This window comes from Eurypyga helias, unplaced genomic scaffold, assembly GCF_000690775.1.
Source record: "Eurypyga helias isolate BGI_N326 unplaced genomic scaffold, ASM69077v1 scaffold289, whole genome shotgun sequence".
NCBI classification, from domain to species: domain Eukaryota; kingdom Metazoa; phylum Chordata; class Aves; order Eurypygiformes; family Eurypygidae; genus Eurypyga; species Eurypyga helias.
Window position 1 is genome coordinate 23,602 of NW_010273678.1, and position 17,374 is coordinate 40,975.

General features: G+C 40.1%; 1 protein-coding gene across 1 annotated transcript in view; it reads left to right on the forward strand.

Annotated features, from left to right (window-relative positions):
• Positions 1–17,374, forward strand: part of THEMIS (thymocyte selection associated) — a gene marked incomplete at its 3' end in the record, with an annotated part of 28,388 nt that overhangs the window by 8,461 nt on the left and 2,553 nt on the right. Inside the window, exons 2-3 of the mRNA XM_010159534.1 lie at positions 7,300–7,458; positions 15,374–15,832. Of these exons, the coding sequence (XP_010157836.1) occupies positions 7,300–7,458; positions 15,374–15,832 (618 nt within the window). The remainder of the gene's footprint in view (positions 1–7,299; positions 7,459–15,373; positions 15,833–17,374) is intronic.

The window sequence follows — 17,374 nt, forward strand, 5'->3', positions numbered from 1 at the left end:
CTGTCACTTGACAGGGGATCTTCCACGCAAACTCACTCTGCGCCTACTGCCATCCCTAGGCCTCTGGAGCACCAAGTGGGCACGGGAGAGCTGGGCTCATAGTAGGTGCACATTCCGGGTGGGGAAGGAAGGGGTGGATAAAACCACACAGGTCTATGTTTATACTATTTGCAGCCACTCTCACGGCTTGGGGTTGGAGAGAGAAGCTGGAGCGTGCTTCCTTCTTTGCCTGGCATTGTGCATATGATTTTCAGCCTTCTTGTGTCTTCCTTACAAGGTGTTTATTTGAGTCTAGTGGGGAAAATCCAGCATGCTGCTTAGCCTCTTCAGTGCTCAGTAGGTATTTGACTGAAGAAAATACATCTGACTTCTCACCATCTGAAATTGTTTGCTTTTCCCTACTGCTTAATCAGAGTATAATATGATTAAAGTTATTGAGCAAAACTTTCCTCCCCGCAACTTCAAAATAGATCTCTCTTCTTGCCAAAGAGCATAAACTCTGAACAATTGGCTAACTCCCAAATAATGCCCATAAAGAATGATATCTTTTCATTGATGCTAATTATAGATACATTATGTCCTTCATATTACTTTGCGAAACTGCAGCAACCTTCATAAACCTGTGATTTCAGCTGAGCTATGCGGTCGGGGAAAGCAGGCTGTTGTAATTCTGGCCGAAAGCCTGCGCCAGGGGGTCATGCCTTTACGTGAATGCAGAACCATTTCACCAGCCCCTGAAACAGAGTCACCTCTGATCAGGGAAGCCAGCACCCATATGGGCAACTGATGACAACATAATAGTGGAGAAAACAGCACGGGAGAAAAGGACATTGCAGCAAAGTTCTACTCTTTCAGAATATGTCAGGAGATCTTTCATCTCCCTGCAAAGCAGCCAGGCTCCTGGTTCTTTGGATCTTCTTTCAAAGACCACTCAGCCTGCCAGCTGCAGTGAATTCAGGGGGTGCCTCAGAGATGAAAGGGAGAATTTTTTCCTTCAAGGATGCAAACTCATGGGGCTAGGGAGTCAATGCCTAGTGTTTGGCCTGCAGAGTCATTTGGTTTTGTTAGGAGAAAAGCTTGGTCTTTGTTAAAAAAAGAATGGGGGATATTTGGAAGGGCCTAGCAGCACCCTGTAGCAGACAGATGGTTAGACTGGGAGTCAGCCAGCCTGGGCTTGAGCTCCAGCCCTGCTGAATGGTCCTCTGTGCCACCTCAGTCAAGCCTTTTGTCTGGTTTGCATTGCTCTCTCCAGCCCTCCTTGCTAAACTGCCCAGGGATGTGCCACAAAAGGGAGTTACATACGGGTGATGTATTATGGCTGTTAAGTCATGGAACTGATTTTGAGCCATACTTCTCATCAGCATCAGTGAAGCGTTCACTACAAGAGCAGTCACCGAATGGGACTGTAAGCTGCTGGGGAGAAAAAAGGAAATCGTACTGAGATATTTGCTGTTCTACCTTGTCTTATAAAGTGTGTCTCTCAGTGTTACTGTCCTATGGCCTGACATGAAGAATGACATTCTCCCTCTCAGGCATTCACTGTATTTATGTTTTTTATTGTTGTTTTTAATACGAAAAGACTCTTTTTATACCTATAATGAGAAAAAAATGAAATATAGGCTCACGATAGAGAGGATGGTGGTGTGGCTGCTTAGCATTTTAGGAAAGATGGAGGAAAAAGATACTGAACTAATTGTTATGGTCACTTTGATGTGATCACAGCAGTTGCTAATATGGATTGTCAAACTGGAGATGAGCTTATGAAAGAATATAAATGTGTTTTTTATTGAACAAAGTAACAATTCAGAAAAGGTGGTTTCAAAGGCAACAAGCTCTTTAATTACAGCCTTCAGGGGTATTGTTTGATCCCTGTAAATAAGCTGCTTTATACTGGGTTCTGCTAAGATGTTTTTTTGCATTATATTGCCTACATCTTTCACCAATCAAAAAGATTTAGTCCTTAAGGTTACTTGACTTACATTTTCAACATCTTACACTTTCTTTGTGGCTTGAGTGGGAAAAACACAGTTACTGTTGTGCAACAACAAGTAAATGTACTAAAAGGTCCATTTAATTTTAATTTCATTTTTCAATATATTGTGTATGTGGGTGAATATCACACAGCTGAAATAAAATCTTTCAGGTTCATGTTGTCACACAGTGGGTATTTTCACAGTGTTTTAAGGCTAATTATTGTGGCTTTTAAAGGAAAAAATAATTTTTTTGTCCCTTTTGAAAACCATGCAATTTCCCTCCCTCCCCTTTATCAGCACAAATATTTGCTGCAAATGCCTAGATGACAAATCACACAGGTAACATTTTTCTTGTCTGAATGTAATCTTCATTGTACTATTCCAGGCAAACTGCCAAGCAAGGGCTAAAATCAGGGCTTAGGTAATCTAGTTGCAGACAAATATGTAATTGCAATCGATAGTGTATGTGCAATTGCACACCCAAAAATGAATCTGTTCTTGTATGTCTGGAAGAGTTTAATTTTTTTTTTTTTTTTTTAATCCTGGTATCATTGAAAATGAGGCCTCTACAATCACAGTCTCGGCCTGTTAGCCATCTTCCTTCCCACCTCTCCACCCTCATGATCCTTCAACCTCTTGGTCTATTTCAAATGAGTCTGAAAAAGGAAGAGGACGTTAAAGTCCTACAAGCTGCCCATGAAAATGGTCTTCTAGGTAGATCTCTATCTGTGTACATATATACACATGCATCTGTCTATGCACTCACATATAGAAGTCCTATTACTGATAAGCTTTGCAAGCTGGTCTCTAACTTCCCTACTTGGATGGAAAATGAAGTGGCATACCTCTGTTACTCATTGGTTTTACAATTTATCCAACTTCTCTTCTGGGTGAAAGGTACTGTCCTATGGCCATGAGTTTGGGGATTCTTGGGCACTCTCTGCTCCTTCCCCGCTAAAAGCTTTTGTCTCTTCTAGAAAACTTCAAACATTCTTCCTAGCTGCTTAATACCCTGTCCTTTCCTGATGATGCCAAATGATATGTGTTCTCTTTCTTCCTCTTTTTTTTTAATTCAAGAAGGGGCTTGCTTTCCTTGGTATTATTACACTGCATTAACTTTGCCAGTGTATTACGTACCCATGTAATAGTTTATGTCTTTGATGGCAAGACAACCAGCTCCCTTGATTTTCTTTTTTTTTTTTTTAATTTTAATTAAAACCTTTTTTTTTTTATTTAAGTTTAATTTTCATCTCACTTTTTCCTAAAACTGGTGCTTTTGGCTGAATGATCCATTTGTTTTACACAACAATGTTATGTTTTGCTCTGATGAAAGCCCCTGAGAGCTGAGGTGCCGTGACAGCCCTGTGTGTCTATTCTGTGCACAATCTTTTGTGTCTTGCAGACTGGCATTTATAATCCATCCTTTTTTCTGAATGCATTATCTTGGCCCTTGATGTTTCAAACAGAGCCTGCAGCTCCATGTAATGCTTTTGTAGTCTCCAGCTTGAACCCCATATGCTTGTCTGCCTCAGGTACTTTCTGTCTTTTGTGAGTGCAGATTTTCTTCTCTTGTGTATTTTACCCTTTTCTTGTACTATTTCAGATTCTCTGCCACTTCCACTGTGCCAGGCCACGGTTCAACCTGTGTAGGTTGTTATCTGCATTCCTCATGTTTTGCAAATTTTGATTGCTTTGTCAAAGGCTAATTTTTGTGTCACCCAATCATCTATTTTTGAGTGTTTGACAGACCTACTTTGTTCCCATGGATATTGCCAGATTAGGTCTTCAGCCTTGGACCCATCACGAACTGATCAGTGTTTTCACTTTTTTGCAAGAACCGTTTATACTTTTTATTTGTGATGGAGGGCATGACTTGTCAAACTCTCTGTAGTACAATTTCTAGTTAAGCTATTGTGCCTGAGGAAAAGCAAGACTGATGGAAGTGGTACATTCTTCAGAACCAGCCATGATCAGAAACAGGTCCCTCCTGTGACTCCCCTCTTTATTTCTTGGTGGCACCACCCTGCTATGGGTATAGACTGAAGTAGTTAGGTTGTCTTCAATCACATAATTTATTTTTTTGAGAGGTTCAGCCTCTTAACTGCTCCATTCTTCCCTTCAGAGCCGTTTGCTCTCCTCCAGCTGCCATCTGACTCAGAAAGCAGCCAAAGCCAGCAAGGTCCCTGAACCCACATGGCTTGGTGCCTGTGCTCGACGGGAGCAGCACTATCCACTCGTGGGTGCGCAGCAGGTCCTGGAAGCATTGAGGGGCAAACTTGCAAAGGTTGTCTGGCAGAGGTGAAAGCAAACGTGCCCAAAGCCAGTAGTCAGTGTAGTTACTTTCATACGTTAAATTGTTTCTAGGGGTCCATTTTCAAGTGAAGCAAACTGGAGAAGCTGGATCTAAATCTGCACTGAAGAAAAAAGAAAAAAAAGCCCCTAGAAGCCATGAGCTCCCATTTTGAGTAGGTTTTGCAAATATTTGCTCAGAAGTGAGAATATTGGAATTCTTTGCTCATCTTTCCATGTTTCTGTACTGCAGAGCTCATCACACTGGGTCCTCTGGGATTCCCTGTATCTAATAATATCATGGTTGCTAGTGATCTCTACTGTGTCTGACGTGAGGAGTGAGGTGGTTCAGTGCAAATGGAATATTACCCTCTTCACAGCTCCTTTATCTTTCTCTCCCTCTCTCTAATATGAAATAAGTATTGCACCTGCACTTTTCTGACTGTCAGAAAATATCCTATGGAGCTCAGCTAAAGCAATGAGAGCTATGATAATTCCTCCTGTGTTTATTACACCAGCAGCCAGCCTACTGATGGAAGCTGTAGCAATATCCAGTGGAGACATCTGCGTTAGTCAATGTTAAATTGCTCAGGGATTAAAGGGAGAGCAAAGAACTATGCACCATCTTTACAATAAGAGAACAAGATTGTTCTTTTTTAATTAAAGGGCAGCAGCTCTCTTGGTCTTCTGTTTAGCACCAGATTGGTTGAAAGAATGCATAAACATCATGTTCTTTCACCTGTCTGTGGTTGATATTTGTGTGGCACTATAATCCATAACATCTCTGTGCTAATCAACATGCTGGTGTGCAATAGAAAGGCAGTAGCTTGCTGGGGGAGTTTAGAGCCTAAGGATAACAGTCCCCTTGGTCCTATGTAGGATTCTCAGCAAGGGAAACCAGGCAATGTCATCACATCCAGCCTGCCAAAAGAAGCTGCCACATGATTCTTAATTTTTTAATTATTTTTTTTTAACCTGGATTCTTCTACATAGAGTTAAAAATGTATGTCAGTACGACTCTTCTTCAGGGGAGCAGCAGGGGATTTCCTGGTGTCCCTCTTAATTGTGAGAGTATTGCACAAGCAACAGACAGGTTTGCCTGGACATGTCTTCACAATAGAGTAAAATTAACTAGTTGCTCAGCGTTACTCTTGTTCACCTTCCTGTCCTGACACAAACCAGTTCTGTGGTGCTCTACTGAGCCTTTGGATTTAGGCTAAAACCAGAGCAGCTAACGCTCAGTCTGAGCTCCCAATGACTTTCAGTGAGGATGTGGTAGCCAAGTGCTTGTCATCTGCAAATGCTGCAGCAGGGTTGATAAATGTATTCCAGACTCACTAAGAAAGGCTTATTAGCCCAGGCTATGGTTGTGACTGCAATTTGTCTTGAGAGCATTAGGAAAATCATGCAGCTAATAGCTGCATTTCTGACATGACATCTGGCAAAAAAAAAAAAAACCAATTCTTTCCCCCATTCCCAACTGCCAGGAGAGCTGTGGAGTAGAGCACGTTACTTTCTGTGGCAAGTGAGTTCTGCAGGCAATGGCAGTATTTTAGTACAGGCCATGTACTATTGATTGCTACTATATAGCCAGAGGTCAGGTTTTAAATATCTCTCATTGCCTGAGAGCATTCTGGTTACCTAGGTTGAAAGGGGGAAAATAAAAAAAGCCTTTAAAGTGAACAAGGTACAAGAAAGGGCTATTAGAGGGATTGTGGGAAGGAAAATCTGTTTTCTCAAAGGGGATAAAGAGGATTTGTTTCTTCTAGATTTTTGTCAGAAATGTCACCAGAGAAGGGCAAAATTAACCTTGCAAACTCTTTGGGGAAGGGAAAAATGGAAATGAGAAAAAAAGAAGTATTTTAAGTAGCAGAATAATGTTGGTAGCAGAGCAAATGAATGCACTTACCAATGCATTGGGAGTGGAAATGAGAATAAGGCTTTTCACCACGAGGGAAATGAAATTCTGAAATGGGATTTCAGAAAGAGTACTTCCACATCACTTCAGGAAAGAGCTTGGTAAGGTCTTGGAAGTAACTGCTCAGCATCAGAGGTACGGAAGCCAGCATTAAAGTCAACATTTCTAATGTTGTCTGCGCAATGTAATTCTGTCTACAAATTGAACTGAACGAAGACTTAATCAGCATGTGTTTGCTGCATTGCCTTTATATGTAACTAATTAAACCAATGTCTCAAAGATTCTAGTAATCTGTTTGCAGGGTCCAGGAAGAATTTTCCTTCTCCTGCATAACTTGGCTTTTTAGTTTTACTTTATTCTTCTCCACCTCTGAAACAGCAGGGATTGACCACGGCAGGAAGGGAGGCTGGTTTTGGCAGGGCAAGCTGCAGTTCGCAGTTTTGCTGAGGAAGCTCTAAATCACCTGGTTGGATTGCCTTGTTCATGTTCCCAGACTTCTGACTGTCACAGACAAAAAAGTCAGTGGGCTCATTTCACTGTGGGACAGGGATTACCACTGTTAATCTGTCAGTTTTCCAATTTCTTGTACTTGAGGTTTTCTGTTACTTCAAGAAGCTCAAACACTGGTTGCGCTTTGATGTCTCCTGGCCTCTCCCTAGGCATCTCCTAGGTACTGTGTTTTTGTGTCTTTTGCCTCAGTCTGTTGCTTCCTATGGGATGTGCTACGCCCTGTACCATGCAGGGGCTCCTATGCTGCCCAAGCTCCACCGCCTGCTGATTTCTGAAGGCAGCTCCTGGTGACTTAGGTGATCCCACACTCTGCTTCAATCCATTTTGGTCTAATAACTTGGAAATGTAGGTTCTTCAGACCTTGTTCTCCTTACATGCATCTAAGAGCAGCATACACATCGAGCTGATCTAGAGATCACTGAAGTCACAAGATGGATTTTCTTGTGACACTAAGGAAGAAAATTAAAATTAGGTTAGTTATCACAGGATAAGTATTATTTTATATAACTTATATTTAGTATTTTTGCTTTCCTTCAAAGAGGTAAAGATACTTGACAAAGTGAGAAAAAGATGAATAACACTTTTCTTTCCTTTTGTATTTCTTTTCAGGTTCCATCTATGAAATGTTTGGAAATGAATGCTGCCTGTCAACAGGAGAAGTCATTAAAGTTATTGGCTTCAAAATTAATAAGCTCATAGCAAGTATCTGTGAGCATAATGAAGTCAGCCAGTTTTCAGCCAAAGTGGAATTACCACTAAATTTTCCTGGTATAGTATTTCATGAATACATGTTTTTGAGGAATTATAATCCTGAGTAATCATCTTTGTTTTTTGTATTGATTTGCTGTCTCGACTGATACTTTTTTGAGGTTACAACTCAGCTGTCAAGGACACAATTTTATCACATGAAACATGACACAGTCAACTCATTTTTAAATTTCAACTCTTAGAGGTTTTTTTCCAGCCTCAGTAGAAATTATTAATGTTATAATGTTTGGTAATAATGCTTTCCATACTTGAGGTCTTCCGCTCAGTGTAAGAATTATTACAAAAATCTTCCTTTCAGTTACTTATGACTTTGCCAAATTTTGTGTGAGTTGAAATCATACTTGCTGAGTGCTCAGACTATAACTTATTTACAATTATTGTATTTTTATTTTATTGGTTTGGATATAAAATATTTTGAATACTTTGTTATGTTTTGTTTTTATTTTAATTATTTATTTTATATCCAATGGCCGAAGTGTCTGCTCCAATCCTGGAAACAAGATTAGAGGAAAACAGATGTGTTTTTCTGCTTAAAAAACACTTCACCTCTTCTATAGAGAGTGTCTAGAATATTGATATTTTGGAGCATGGACTTGAAATTTGGTGTGTGGTACTGACCTGCTATTTGAAATGTATCTTCCTGTATTCACGTAGCCTTGTTAGGGAGAGCAGGCCAAGTACTGCACCCAGGGTACCTAGTTCATCACATGTCATATTTATTCATTTTTTCAATTCTGCTTTCATCTCCATCCTTCTACCATTGGCTGTGTTAAGTAGAGAAGCGCTTGGAGCACAGCAGGAGAAGTACTGGACTGAGAGTATCAATGTATGGGAACTAGAAAACACCGACTATGTTAGGAAACTGATAGAAACAGGTTAGACATCAGAGCAGGGCAGAAGGATGAAGACCTGATGTGCAAAGATCAGGGACTGGAGGCAGCAGTGGAGGTGGTTACCAGCATTAGAAGAGGACCCCACTCCCACACAAATAATATGCAGAGCATTTCCCACATCGGAGGCCCTCGGAGAGACATGAGGGGGCTGGAAGACAGCACGAAGAGGCAGGCCAGGGAGGGAACCTGGGTAGGTCTGGGAGAGAAGTTACAGGACACCTGCAGGTAGGAAACACTGGGACAGAGCACAACCAAGGACACAGCAGCCCTGGAGAACCTGAGATCACACCCAGGGCTCGCTTTGGCCAGCAGTCTAGCTAATGCTCTCAATGAGACTACAGATCTGGTGGGAAAAAATGAATGTAAACATTTAATTAACATTATATTGCACTGCAAGCACTTGGGAGGTTAAATTGGTGCTGCCTGGGGAAACATAATATGGGTGTTTTCTGGTGTTCGAGTGCTTGACTTAGTAACATCATTGATATTCTTCTAATGTACTGTCGTGCATGTGAGAACGTGTGCACATGCATACATATGGTTAAGGGTATGCCAGCACCCAAACTGGCATGTGCTTTTTCTGCAGAGGGGGACAAGATACACTTCTTGAAGCAAATAAAATGTAAAAGTGCATGGGAATTTCATCTGAATTCCTTAGGAAAATATCTTCACCTGTGCCTTCATTTTCCATCTCCAAAATACAAATTTCTCTCTGAAATAGTCCTCTATATAATTTTCTTTTCCCCAGTAGATCCTCAATTTACTTTCATATTTTTCTTACCTGGTGAATCAGAACCATTTGTATGACCACTTATTAAAAGACTTTTCTGGAATGCTGTTTCCAAGCACTATTGGGGCCCACATGTAGTGGTCAAAGATATTTTCATTATCTGTGTCTATGTAGACATATTGAAGTACTGCTGTACTGTGAACTCTCAAGATACTTGGTATTTTTCTTGAAATCCAAGCTTCTTTGCTATTATTAAAGTTTCTTCTATCTCTACAGTATGTATGCATATAGGAAGTAATATTCTAAATCTTGATTCACACATGGGTTTGAACATTAGAATCCTAAAATATCCAACACACCTGAGCGATAAAAGAAATCCTGCATTTATTAATATTCAATCTCCTGATTTTTTAGAACAGAATGACTTGTGATTTCAAATGCTTGAACCCGGTGAATCTGTATTTGTTTGCATTCAAATGATCAATTTTACAACTTGGCATTTGGATGTTGTTGCCCTATTGAGCACATTTTCAAATTCCATCTAATCACTGCAATTTGCATGCATACTTATGAACTCTCCCAACCAATGTCCTAGAAAACTGGGTTATTTCACTAGAAAAATAAATTCAGAGTTCATTTTGCTGAAATTTATCATTATTATCCTCCACATGACGGGTATTGCTGAACAGCAGCACTGAAGAAGGGTATAATAACGCTTCTTATTAGCCCAACAGGGAGCACCTCTCTCTTGTTTCTCTCTGTATCTGTACCCTTATGCCTTCATGAGCTTTTTGGTAAGATGTAAATCTGTCAATTGTCTAATTTAGTTCTTAGCTGAAGAATGATTCCTCTTTGCAAAGTATCTGCTTTTTCTTGACGTTATTCTTTTTCACTTTATTGCATACACTTGCTAAGCTCTGAATGAAATGTTGTGTTAGAGTGTTGCTGGATTGCCCCTGTCGCCAGAACAAAGCACAGAACTGAACTGCGGATGAACTTTTTCACACTGTCATTAGCTTACTTCAGTAAAATTATCCACAGGTCTCTGGGAGCCTGGCACTGTATTTATACTGTATGTACTGTGCTCTCTTGCCAGTATTGATGCAAGGAAGTCTTTTGCTTTGATGTTATTTTCCATTTCCTCTGTCGTGAGTTATCATTTGCATGTGATGAGCTCATGTATCCTTTCACTGTGTGCATGTTGTCATAAATAAGCAACGCTTCTATTTAGGTTACCCTGGGGGTAGCGTCTCTGGGAGTGAAGAACTGGGCTCATTGGCTTTAAACGAGCCTTACTCTTCGTCTTTCTGAACGCATTTGCAGTCTACAGAATTCCTTTTTTCTGCTCTGGCAAATCAGATCGTTGATAAAGGCCTAATCTGCCCTTTGCTTTAGAGAAACTGCTGCAAACGCAAGTTCACTATCTGTGTTATTTCATTTTATCCTCATTCTAATTTGCTCTTTTTCATGCCTCAGAGGGCCAGACTATTCTTTCTATGCTCATACACTGGGTAAAATAAAGAAGTGGTCTGCTGTTACTCTAGACACTTCCATCTAACAGCATTTTGAACTCAATTTTCACTACTAACAAGTTAGCAGAGACAGGTAATTTGCACAACACCTGAACTGTGTGCCAGTACAAATTATGTCATTTTGTTCTGTTATATTCCTTCTTCTGCAAAAATATTGCTGGGCTGTGCCTGTTCTCAGGAGGTCCCTGGCAGTTGCTGTTGCTCATTCTTACAAAGTTTGACAGACATGCAGCTGAACACAACTGTACCCCCGAGCTCTCAGCCTCTGACAGTCACAGGACAAGGAAACTTGTCTGTGGCCACACAGCACATGCGTGGAAGAACAGGGGTTAGATACTAAAAGGCTTATCTTGATAGCATGAGAGGGAAAGATAGGAGAGACAGCCTTTAGGGCAGAATGGAGAGAGGAGGATGCTGGAGCAAAAGAAGTAGCAGAGCGGGTGGTGGAGGTGAGGGAAAAAAGGAATATCTATCAAGTCAGATCCAGAGAAGTTGGGAACTGAGCTCTTCCCAGTCTTCTGCATTACCATGGGGAACAGAAACTGCTAGTCTGGGACAGAAGGTATTTCTGCCTTTTTTCTCCCCCCTCCCCCTTGAAGGCTACTTGCTGAGCTACAAGGTAAACTTAACGACCAGTTTTCTCACTTTTCTGTGGGGAAAGAAAGAAAAAGAGAGACTAAAAAGGATAGTCCTTTCCTTCAGGACTGTAATTAAGACTGAAAATGGGAAGTCTATAAAGCTACAGGGAGGCGCACTTTATCACTCTATAAACAGTAAAGAGAGTTGCATATATTGTTCTGTAAAAAGGTGCTAAAAACATCCTTCTATCACAACATGCTTTCCCACAGGACTAAATGGGGATGCCTTGGGCTATAGTTTCTCTACCATACCAGTGAAAATAATTTTTTCAGATTCCCATTCCCTCTCTCCCAGTGCATACGTCGGTGGCTAAAATTTCTCTTGAAAATGATGGGTTGATTAGGTTTGGGGATTACTAATTATCATATTATGGCTAGGCAGTGACCAAAATGCCACGAAGTGCAGGGGATTCATGTAGTGTGTCAATGCTTATATATTTCTGTAGTAGTTATGTATGTGTAGTTATTCTTGTCTCTATCTGTAATTTTCCCCAAAATTATTGGGCATCAGTGCACTTTGGTCAAAGACCAAATTACATTTAGAAAGTAGATCTATAGGAGCAAAAATGCCAGCTTTCATAAACCAGCTAGACTTTTTTACAGGTTTGCTATTTCCATCTGTCTTTCCCCCCAACAGTCCACCAAGTTGTCTTAGGAAAGTGAATTTGATTCAATCATTTTATGATTTATGAAAAAGTAGAAAAAATATTTTTGTTTGACCTCAAAATGTCCAAACTTTAGCATCTCAAATGTACCATATGTCTGCTACTCTGGAGATTTCCTCGCTATCTTAGGTCTGGAAAGCATTTGGTCTTGTAATTTGATTCATAACGATTTAAGTAAGGTTCTGAATGGTTCCAGATAATGGTGTTTGGTTTTGTGGTTTTGTTTGGGTTTTTTTTGGTTGGTTGTTTTTGGTTTTGTTTGGGGTTTTTGTTTGTTTTTAAATACATATCATATCAAAGAGAAGATACCATGACAGATTATGGCACTTGGGAACCACAGTGCCTTTCACCCATCACACCAAAATAACTTTTTATATATTCACATCTTTCCTATAGAGAGAGAAACATATGGAACTTTGCATACTCATAAGCATAAACAGGTGGCTATTAGGTGCCTCAGCTTCATGGGTGTCATCAATACAGAAGCTGGGTATGCAAGGCCACATGGCTCTTTAGTTGCCTGTGCAAGCACTCTGTTACTGATATTAAGAAAACTGGCAGAAAGGAAGGTGAAGATTTTTCTTCTCCCAACCCTGACAAAGTCAGTCTGCCTGGGCCCAAGGGGATAATCAGTTCTATGGTTTTCTTTGAGATCTGGTAATTATGCTTCTATAGGAAACCTGCTTTCCATCCCAGGATGCTCACCAGTTGGTTGCTGAAACAGCTGGTTTCCAAATAGCTCCAAAGTCCCAGCAAAACCAGTAGCACCTGAGTCTTCTGTGTAACTCATAGAGGAGAAGAATGTTTCTCATGTCTGTACACTGGCAAATATTTTCAACACAGAATGGTTTTTTAACGTAGTTTATTATGGAGGATTTTTAATGCAATTTGGGAGGTTTTATGGGGACAATATGCATGCTCCTGTATCACAGATGAGTAAACATAGTTACTGCCTTTGGGATACATCATATGTACTTTGAATACATTTTAAATGAAGAATATTCCTATTTGCTTTCTCCCAGCACAGCCAGGAGATGATGCCCATCTTGTGCTTGCAAAGCATGACACTTGAACACTGTTTGGGGGATGCTGTCTTTTCCACAGTTTCAGTTTGTGATTGGTGCCTTGTCACTGTGATATTTTCTAAATGCTGATGAACCAGCTTGTCTTGATCCTTACTGACAGATCCAGTACTGATTAGGACTGGGGTGGCTAACTTGCTTGTTAGTAACTGTTAGAAATGGCTGTGAGAAACACTAAAAATATTCGTGAGAATGAACTGTGTGTAGAAGTTGAATTTTGTACGTGTGCAGCTACGTTCATGGATGTGTATTCTTGCAGCCTGGCAAAAAAGCCTGGAGGCTTTCCTGTAGTGCTGCAGTGAGGATATATACTTAGAGGATGTATTTGCACAAGGATCCTAATTTCACACAGGAAGATATACCTGTTGTACAGACAACTGTGAAGGCACAGAATTGCAGAAAGCAGTTACACAGGAACAACTAGTGATTATTTCTGAGTATATCAAATAGGCTATTACTGTTTAGGCTGCTGACAAGCCCTCAGAGCTGTTCACACAGTTCCTAGTGGTCTCATGATAGCTCGAACCAAACATGCCCAATCTTGTGATAAAATTAATTAAAATCTACTCAACAGATAGCATCTTAATAACATCTTTAACAAGAAGGGTGCTAAAACTATGAAGTGAAAATAGCAGTTTCTGTTACAGTGAAACAAGAATCCCAGCAATTCTGTGGGGGGAAAAAAAAAAAAAGAGGCTGTTGGGGTGGAGGGAATAGTTTGATATATCCTTCTTTGATATATCCTTTTTAAAGAATACAATTTTAGGGAGTCCCTGATTCCATGCAGACCCCTCAGTACTGTTGATTGTGGTAAGTGGGTGAAACTCAGTAAGGGAAAAGGTGTGGGAGAAAAGAAATTTGGACGTTATTTTTAACTGAAGCAATCCCCCGACTTAATTTGTTAAACAGTCCCACTATCAGAGGAGGTCTAGAGAAGGGAGTGTCTTCCCAACATCCACCAGGAACTGTGTTCTGCCAGCATGCCTTGATGAGACCCAGGTATCTGCTGGTGCATCCTGACCTTTTCTCATGCTCTGGTTCCCACAAGAAGGGTCATAGCCAGTGTGGACCCAGTTTCCACACTAGACAGCTGGGGGCGGGTGGATGGGACACTTAAACCTTTGTAGACATGACAGAAACAACTCTTGAGATGTGGAGCTTCCGTGAAAGTCTCTGGTGGTGGCAAGTAGCAATCCTTGAGTGCCCATCCCTTGCTAAGGGACCACAAAAATGCAGTGCTCTTTGTGCAGTCCAGAGGAAGCAAAAGTGTGGAGCAGTGGAGCCATAAGATTTCTGCTAGTTGGCTTTGGGGGAAGGAAGAAGAAAAGGCACTGTATCTCCCAAAGAACTTGTCTGCTTTGCCAGTGTTGGTGTAGCTGCCAATTAAATTGCGTGGGTCCCCTGGCTTGCATACTTGGCACAGGAATAACCTCTATGTTGAGTTATATTCACTTGGAAGAAAGCCTTGGCCGATGCCTGTCACAGGAAGCTGCAATGTAATTCCACGAGGCAGCATTCATGCTGTAGTGCCTGGGGAAGAAGACAACTGAATCACACAGTTCAGCTAAACCGCACTGTTTGGTCCTCAAAACCATTGGCTTTCTCTATACAAACACTCATGCAAATGTAGAAATGTATACATTATTCTTGCGATGTGGACTCCTAATGAGACATCTCCAAGGGGCATGATTAACATGAAATAATAATGTCCCTAGGGAATAAGGAAGCTCAGATGCAACTTCTGCCTTGCAGATTTTCAGCATTTTAATTGCCTTGAGATGACCACAGTGCTACAACACCCAAAGTTTGAGTTACTCCATCTGGTGGTCTGGGCTGTCAGAGTTGCTAAAATCAATTTCCTTTGCTCAGTCATATCTGTTGGTGCTACTTTCTCATTTTTGGTATGTCTTTAAACATATTTGATCTAGGAATCCCCAGTCTGTGTGTGGAAGGATACATAGTACAATATTCAGCCAGAAACTTTATCCTGCATTTCACTGATCACATTATCGTTCCTCTTACCATGTCTGCAATTTTTTATTAAAGATTGATTTCCTGAGAAGACACACAAGAATTTAAAATACTTTTCCTTTTTTTTCTGTAGCAAAGAAATATTTTTTCTCTTTTTACTATGGACGTAAATATGTTCGATGTCAGAAATCAGCTGCAGAGTAGAAAGGACTGATTCGGGCCACCTATGATTTGTATCATGTAGTTGATATTATCTTTATAGAATCACATTTATAGCAGTCAAACTATCATCTATTAATTGTTTGATGTGCTTTGCTCCCCATTTTATTGCATTTACAGTCTAAGATTTGGCATGGCTTCCTTTATCTATTTCCCTTTTTATAATGCAAGTTTTCTGTTCTTAGGTCTTTATAAGGTTGTGGCAGATAAAACTCCATACTTCAGCATTGAAGAAATTACAAGAAAAGTCTCGATTGGGCCAACAAGATTTGGCCATCCGTGTTTCTACAGCCCTGAGGATATAAAATTGGCAAACCTCACTATCAAACATGGCGAGCAGATCACCTTCAACTCAGTGGAAGAGGTTAACGGAACAATGGCTGTGAACTGTGGCGTGGTCAGAAATAACCAGTCTCATTCCTTTACTTTGCCCCTTTCACAAGAAGGCAAATTCTACGAGTGTGAAGATGACCAGATATACACCCTAAAAGAGATTGCAGAATGGAAAATCCCTAAGTGCAGAAACCGCATTGTCAAACTTTCCAATACTTTAAATACGTGGGACTCCTCTAATCCACTTCCTGAGAATTTTGATGGCTGCTTGGTTCTCACGCCTGTCTATGAAGTGCAGGCAGTAATGAAGTGTAAGTAGGAATCAAAGTCAATGTTCTGTTTATCTTGGTATAGCAAAATACCATGAAGTACAGAAAAAAATAGCTTCAAATAAGCAGGAAGGATTCAGTTTGGTCAAGAATTCCTGACCCATGTTTTCCACTGATGCTGGTTTCAAGCTGAAGAAAGATAAAAATAATATTGTCTTTTTTATTCCTTTATCAACAATTATTTCAGATATTTACCTTTCATTTCTTTCTGTTGCCACTTTATTGATCACTACAGTTAAATCATCACTGCAAAGAAAATACATTGCATAGTGAAAAAGTGAAGCTTAGGAATTCTTTTCGGTTCTCAAATTTTCTTTTTTTGTTACTCAGACTTTGGCCATGGAGAAGCTACTTGATCATTTATGGCTATGGCTAGGAATCAGAGAAAGAATATACACATACATGTTGTAACACACTCAGCTACCGTTTATTTTTCAGAATAAAGATGCTACAGGAAGCAAAACCACATTTTATTTTACTCTATTGCAGAAACAAATATCAATAGAATATAAACAGAAAAGACACATAGACAATTTCTGAAAACTTTAGGTTTTAGGAAATAAGAAGACATTAGAAAACCAGTATGTTTAAAAGCTGTGATTTTGTGTAATAATTAAGAAAAAAAAGTCTTGTCCATGGCACATTATCACTGTTCTTCTTGTTCCACCAGCATTTTGAAAGTGCTGGGTTATGTTTTACCAATGTCCTTGTTACTTTAAACTTGTTAGTGAAATTAGTTACGGGAATAAAATTAGAAGGTGTGCAAGGGTATAAGCAGACAGTGAAATGTTCTTGAGTGATGGTGACTTGAATACCCAAGCTGCAGTAACGACCCATTTGTGCATGCATAGCGTACCCGCTCTGAGGTGAGACACCTACCTAAGCAAAAAACCAGCTTAAGCTAAAATGTTTGACCTTGCTTGAGGACAGCCCTGGCAGTAGATGGAAACTTGCTGCAGTTTGACTTCGTGATACACCCATTCTGTTAAAGTTTGCAGGATAGGAGCTTAGCTTTTGGGAAGGTTTTGCTGCCTGGTACGTTTACTAGAAGCAAACCAGTGAGCTCCATGGAAATGAAATCCTAAAAGAAATATGTTATTCACGAGGATGTTAAGACAGAAATCTTTTCACGGTTGAGCTTTCTCTGATGAATTATGTAAGTAAATGGATAAAGGAGAAAGAAATAAAAGTGTGCAGAAAATGTTAGCACAATATACTGTAGCTATTGAATGCTCATCATGAGACAGTCAGCTGTGCTTGGTATGTGATTTAATGTGTGAGTTTGGAAAGTATATCTCCATGAGATAAAATACTTTCTACAACTCTAACTAGATTCAGAAGCCTAGTCCATCTCTGAAGCTGGATTTGCTTGGGGGTATTCCTATACCCACTTAGATACGTATGTGCAGAATCAATAAAAACGTAATGTTTCTAAGAACATTTATTTCAGAAGATTCAGAAATGTTTGGCATTCACTTGTCTTCCAGTCAGATATTCCTGTGAGAGTTGCGTTTGTTGATTTTA